Source organism: Myotis brandtii, unplaced genomic scaffold, assembly GCF_000412655.1.
Source record: "Myotis brandtii unplaced genomic scaffold, ASM41265v1 scaffold215, whole genome shotgun sequence".
NCBI lineage: Eukaryota > Metazoa > Chordata > Mammalia > Chiroptera > Vespertilionidae > Myotis > Myotis brandtii.
This window is the reverse complement of record NW_005358043.1, coordinates 2,807,565-2,814,586: the sequence shown is the minus strand read 5'-3', so window position 1 is coordinate 2,814,586 and position 7,022 is coordinate 2,807,565. Positions and strand designations below refer to the sequence as shown.

Below are 7,022 nucleotides of genomic sequence, written 5' to 3'. Positions count from 1 at the left end.
AAAAATGTCTGCGTATATGTGCACATATAGTAGCCACCCCCCTTATTCATAGTTTTGCTCTCCATGGTTCCAGTTACCCGCAGTCAACTATGGCATGAAAATATTAAATGGAAAATTCCAGAAATAAACAATACATACGTTTAAATTGCACTCTCTTCTGAGTAGCTTGATGAATTCTGTGCCATCCAGCTCCATCCTGTCCAGGATGTGAATCATCCCTTTGTCTCCACTCTCTATCCACTACCCACCCATGAGTCACTTCATGGCCATCTCAGTTATCAGATAGACTATAGAGGTATCGCAGTGCTTGTGTTCAAGTCACCCTTATTTTACTAAATGATGGCCCCAAAGTACAAGAGTAGTGATGTTGGCAATTAGGATGTGCCAAAGAGAAGCCCAAAGATACTTTCTTTAAGTGAAAAGGTGATTACAGTACAATAAGATATTTTGAGAGAGAGAAACCATATTCACATAACTTTTATTATATTTTATAATTGTCCTATTGTATTAGTAGTAATTGTTTTTAACCTCTTACTCTGCTTAATTTTCAAGTAAACTTTATCACAGGTATGTAGTATATGGTATATATAGGGTTTGGTCCTGTCCCTGATTTCAGGCATCCACTGGGGGTCTCAGAATTGTATCCCCTGCGGATAAGGGAGGAATATTGTATTTCAAAAATCAAAAGATTCAAAAGTATACAATGAAAAATTCTGTTCATTAGCCACTTAAGTCCTTTCCCAATGCAACAAACAGCATTAGTTTCTTGTGTATCCATTTAGAAATATTTGATGGCTCTGCAAACAAATGCACTCACATATACTCACTGTCCTGTTTTTTTTAAATGCAAGTGAGAGCATACGAGTCACTCTTCTTTCGCTTCATAATGTATCTTGAAGATCATCTCACATCACTACATTAGAAGCATTCTCCTTTTTTATAGCTGCTGAATATTCCATTATATAAATGAACCATAATTCATGTAAGGCCGTACAGAGGGGCATAAAGCCAGAAAACACATGTAGCTTTGAAAAAAATTAAACAGAAAAAAATCCCCCAGTTCATGTTTGTATTAAATTCTTTATTTTTTTTCCATTTCACTGCTCACTGTGGAGGCCAAGACACAGAAGTCTGGTAATAATGACTTGTGGTGTTTACATTACTGAAGGTCAAACACCTTTCGAAATAACAAAATTGAAGGGTAAAGCTCAGAAGCTTTGCTAGTCACCAAATAAACCTTGGCAGAAACCACTTATTTGGATAACTCTATCAGCATTTCAGTGTTTCTCCCTCAAAAGATTAATATTTAACAACAGGAAATATACAGGCAAGAAGGAAGGTGGTAGGTGTTCCACACTTGGATTTCCTTTGTTTCATGGCAACCATATGCTTCCTGCCCTTGTTCTCAGATGAGACATGGTCCAGTTTTGTGTTTTAGACTGAGTAGCCTCAGAGTGAGGAGTGTCTAATGGGAAACCCTGGAAAGTGATGCCTACATCTCCACCAGCTTGGGCTGGAAATCCACTTATTTCTATTCGTGGCTCCGTGGTGCCAGCTGTGTCACTCCAGGAGAGTTACTTGGCCTTTCTGAATCTTACTATTTGCAAACAATAAAAATATGCCCAGTAACCTCACAATGCTGCATTAGGAGCAAATAAGCCAATCCATGTGAAAATCATATTTAATCATCTATATTAAGTGTAGAGACAAAAGAGGGACGGAAGGATGTTATGTGACACATATGAGATAAGGAACCACCCAAACCTGGTGTTAACTATGATCCTTTCTCTTATTTGGCTGTGCAGCCATGGATTTAAGGCCGAATCTCATTCATTCGCTGGTTGAAATAAGATACCCTTCAGCTTGCAGAATTATGAGGGTGAATGATAAGCATGTCTGAAAGTCCTCTCAAATGCTCATTCCCATCTCTTCCAATTTTAGCCTTATTCCTTGTACCTGTCTTAGGATAGAATAAATAGAAGACCTTCAAAGCAAATGAAGGAGCTCAGACTAGTGGAAAGAAGAGTAGGAGGGATACAGAGAAGACCAGAGAGAGATCAGCATGACAACTGAGGACTTGAAAAGTCAATTAGTGATGAAATAAATACCTCAGGAGAATGGAGAGTAGGTGGTTAGAGGGAAGCCTTTGAAGCTGAGTCAAGGAGGTTGGCATCTTCTAGGCCAGTCACTTCCAAGATGGCATAAAATGACACATGATCACAGTGGGCCTTCTCAGTAAAAAAAATAAGTAAATAAAATCCATAATCTATCTGTATAGCATGACTTTTGGAACCAGAGAAAGTCCTATAACCCCATCTTTAATGTTGCACACTTTGTCTTGTGCTGGGAATTGCACTATTCAGTGCTTCCTTCCTCAGCACATCAGGAGATGCAGCCAGGACTCTGGAGAGTCGGGGCTGGAGACCAGGAAGATGGTACTTGGTAATCTGGGCCAGTTTACAAAAGGGCCTGTCCTAACTACATTGCATATTAATATAAATACATCTTTTATGAGTGAGTGGAAGCAGCGTTGGTATCCACTCTCAGCAGCCAGTGGAAATGGCACAGAGCTGAAATGGCTCAGGACTGATGGTAGCCCCTGTGTGATCTTAGGAAAGTCACGGAGAGATCTTTCAGCATTAACACGTGATTCTAGTTTTCAAATCCTTTCCTAAGGCTGAAGGGATAAAGGATGGGTTGATGCGGGCACCCAAGTGAGGAGAAGAAAGATTTCACAGAACAAGGGAGGGAGGGAGAATAGCAAAGAAAGGGGAAGCAGACACGGAAGAGGACAAACCAGATACCTGGCATCACCTCTGTGTTATGAGTGGGGAAGGGGACAGTTAGGGTCAGGAGGAATTAATATGAACTCATGTTCAGGTTGGGAGGTAGACCATGAATCACATCCACAAGTACCTGCTTGTAGGCACTAATCGGGGTGTGGGATACTCTGGGGACACCCAGTTTCAGTGGCATTTAGGCTCCAGCAGGGAGAACTCAGCCAGGCATTGAACACTATGGGAACATAGCAGGGCGAGCTGAAGAAGGAGAGCCTGGATGCTGCACTCTACATTAGAGGGCTCTGCCCGAAATTCATCCTGGGAAGGGGCCAGGGACCTGTGATCCAAGCCTCCAGTCACTGTTTCTAGAAGCTGGGGAAAGAGTTTTGAAATGTATAATGGAAAACAGATGAACAAGTATTCAGGTCCTTGAGACTGATGGGAGAGAGGGAGGCAGAGAGGGAGAGAAAGCAAAAAAGGCCAAGGGAGAGAGAGGGGGCGAGGCAAGGCTTTCTCTATGCCCAGTGGCCTTTTACGGAAGCTCTCCTGGAACTGAGCACCTCAAAGATGCCAGAGATTTCCAAGCAGCCCTGAAGGTGTGGTGGGAGTCTACTGGGTCCAGCACTGAGTTCCTTTCAAAAGACTTGAAAGTATCTCGAGGCTTCAGCAGAATTTGGCACTAAAAAGAACCAAGCACCCCTGCCACTGCCTAGGGGATGACGCTATTTTATAATGAGGCAAAAGTTCTTTATAAGGTTAAGCGACAATTCTCCTGAAGACAAAGCATAGAGAGACTTTAAGCTGTGTCCTGCTCTCTAGGAAATACCTGGGACCTTTTGATCTTATCCCTCTCCCTGTGCCCCCACTGCCCAGAGGATCTGGGGAGTGAAGAAGGTGGGGCTGGAATGGGATTTGGGTGTCCAGCCTGGCACGACAAGGAGAGCCCAGCCATCGCCTTGCCCAACCTGTGGCTTCAAGAGGCAGAGGGCCTCTGTCCACACCATTGTTACAGCCAGTGACCCAGAGAAAATCTCCTGTATTAGTGATGAAGTCTTTCTTCTTTTTATTGAAGAGCAATCTTGTCTTACTTAAGGACAGAATGTGTGTGCATGTTTGTGCACATGTGTGCACACACTAGTACCCCAGTATCAGCAACTGTAGGCCTAGCCCTCACTTCCCAATGGGACCAGTCTGCAGCCAGCCGGCAATCCTCTAAGGCAGTGGTTCTCAACCTTCCTAATGCCGCGACCCTTTAATACAGTTCCTCATGTTGTGGTGACCCCCAAATCATAAAATTATTTTCGTTGCTACTTCATAACTGTAATTTTGCTACTGTTATGAATCGTAATGAAAATATCTGATATGCAGGATGTATTTTCATTGTTACAAATTGAACATAATTAAAGCATAGTGATGAATCACAAAACAATATGTAATTATATATGTGTTTTCCGATGGTCTTAGGCGACCCCTGTGAAAGGGTCGTTCGACCCCCAAAGGGGTCGCGACCCACAGGTTGAGAACCGCTGCTCTAAGGGAAAAATGGTGAGGGTAGGAAGGGAAAGGGTGAGGAGGGCTGTCTGGCACAAGTGACTATCTTCTCTTTCCTCCTACCCCATGATCATCCATGCAGTCCAGGAGCTGCCGAGAACGCCCATGCTAGCTCTGCTCAGCCTCATAGGACAGTAAGGCTCCCTGCCACAGCCGATTTTCCATTAGCTCACCTGGGTGCCTAAATACATTTCTGTACTCTTCCACAAACTCATCAAGCACATGTAAGATGATTTTCATTGGAATCTGACCTAAAATCACACGGGGTAAAAAGATACCCATATACACACTTGCTGACTCCCATGTCCCCCAGCCACCCTGCCCCTCAACATATCCAGGACACAAACACACTTTCTCCAGAGCCACCTAGATCAACCAGAGATAGAGCTTGAAGAGAACCTTGATAGGCTGGGATCCAGTCTTTCATTGAATGGGTATCCATGTTTTGGATATGGCATTGAAGTCTGGTCATTTGTCACCCCCCCCCCAAGTGATTAGGTTGACCCAAGGCCATGTTTCCACGTGGCTTGAATCTAACCATTTGAGGGAAGCAAAGGAAGGCCTTTTCAATGTAAAGAGAACGGATGTCCACCACCACCGGGTTACATCCCTGGTTTTGACCCTCCACCCACAACAGCTTCCCTCTTTTTGAGATGAGAAAGATAAATCTAAATGCAGGATGTTGCAGTTGGGAGTCTCGCACAAGGAACCTGTCCACATTTGCATCATTTTAAGAACAATCACCTCACTAGGAAGGGTCGGGGCTAAGAAGCTAACACCGGACAGAATGTGCGGAAATTGTCTGGGGTTCTTGACTCTGCCTCCTCTCTGCTGCAAACTGGGTAATCTCAGATCTGCTAATCTTACACATCTTTTGCCCTTAACATTTTGATCTCAGAATTCAGGTGAATACAATGCAATGTCTAAAACCAAGACGTGTGTTTAAATCTTAGTCCTTAAGAGGCATAGACTTGGATGTTGAGATGAGTAGGATGCTGAGTTGAGATAAGAAGCCTCTGGTGGGACAAGGCTCTGGAAAAGGAAAAGGAAGCGGCTGACCTGGGAAGACGGGGCCTCAGTGCGCTATTGAGAGAACCGCGCCATCGCGCCACCGGCTGCACTTAACTCTGTGGGGTGGAAGCTGAGCTTGGCTTTTACCAGGAATTGCCCCGACCTTGAAAGTGTTTCTTTGTTACTCTTAAACGGAGGAATTCGTGTTACATCGCAGTTTGTGATGAAGTGTGTCGTGGGGCAGAGTGCATACGGCTGTTGTTTTTAAAGGTCGAAAAAGGAAAAAAAAAAATCAAGGATGGTCCTGGTGGCCAGTCAGAAAGGTGAGAAACTTATGTTTACACTCTGCCCTTTAACGTCCCGCCTCCCTCCGGGCAGCTCCGGAGCAGACAATTCAATTAACTCCTTTTGTACCAAGTTTTATTGATCCGAACCCCTAGAATATCAATTTGCTTTCCGAAGAAACGTGCCCCACTGAGCTGCCTTGCGAAGCAACCCCTCCTGTGTTGCCAGTTAATTTCCCGGGCCGCGTAAGGGAGGCGAGGGGAGGCCAGCCCAGAGGGGGCGTCGTTGGGGACGGATACCTCATCGGAGTCGGGCTTCGGTGCTGGCGACCCGAAGGCTCGCGCCTCTAGACCGCACAGCGTCTGGAACGCCTTGGGAGCGTTGCCTTCGAAACCCACTGGCACACACCGAGCCAACTTTACAAGAGTCCTGGAAAGGTTCGGAGATGAGTTAGAACCCGGCTGGGGGCCGGCGCTCCCGGGATGTGGTGATGGCTAAATGCACCAACCCTGACATCCCGGGCTGCAGGCAGTTTCTGCGGCCACCCCCGAGGAGGAGCGAGTTCCGCCGGGTCACCTGTTCCCGCCGCCTGGGCCGTCGGTGTCAGCGCGCATCCTTAGGCCTTTTTGTAGCTGTGCTGCTACCCCAGGCCTGGGGCAGAGGGGCGGGGAGCGGGGGATCTCTGTTCAGCGCGCAAGTGGGCAGGGAGCGGGCGCTGCAGGCTGCAGGTGCCTTGGAGTGGTGCGCCCCGCAGGTACAAGCCGTACAAGCCGCAGGAGAGGGCTGGGAGGAGCAGGAAGATCCCCAGGCAACGTAGACCCCGCCTCTTCTCCACCTCAGGAGCTCCCAACCCAAAGAGAGCCTTTCCGGCCCGCGCCGCCGGCCGGGCCCCCTGCCCCCCTCCCCGTCGGCTCGGTGATTGGCTGGCGCCGCGGGTCCCTGGCACGCGCCTGTGGATGTAGTTATAAGAATCCTCGCGTGCCGGCCCTCAGCTGCAGCAAGTTGGCCACAGCCCTCCCCAGCGCAGCGCTGGTGCGGCTAGAGCGCAGGGGCCTCGGGCACTCCAGGGAGGCCGGGGGCGGGGGGCCGAGGGGCCGTTCCCACTGCCTCTCGCTCAAGAACCCGGGAGACAGGGAGGGGTCAGCCAGACAGGCAAAAACTGCAACCTCAAACTCCTACAGAGTCCTCCCTCGGGCCCACGGCGGCGCAGAGCATGGACGCGGTGCTGCTTGAGCACTTCCCTGGGGGCCTGGACGCCTTCCCGTCTCCTTACTTTGACGAGGAGGACTTCTTCACAGACCAGTCCTCTCGGGACCCTCTGGAGGATGGCGATGAGCTGCTGGTGGACGAGCAGGCCGAGGTGGAGTTCCTCAGCCACCAGCTGCACGAATACTA

General features: G+C 47.9%; 1 protein-coding gene across 1 annotated transcript in view; it reads left to right on the top strand.

Annotated features, from left to right (window-relative positions):
* Nucleotides 1–6,840: 6,840 nt before the first annotated feature.
* Nucleotides 6,841–7,022, top strand: part of PTF1A (pancreas specific transcription factor, 1a) — a 1,327-nt gene continuing 1,145 nt past the window's right edge. The window contains exon 1 of the mRNA XM_005865894.1: nt 6,841–7,018. Coding sequence (XP_005865956.1) covers nt 6,841–7,018 — 178 coding nt within the window. The remainder of the gene's footprint in view (nt 7,019–7,022) is intronic.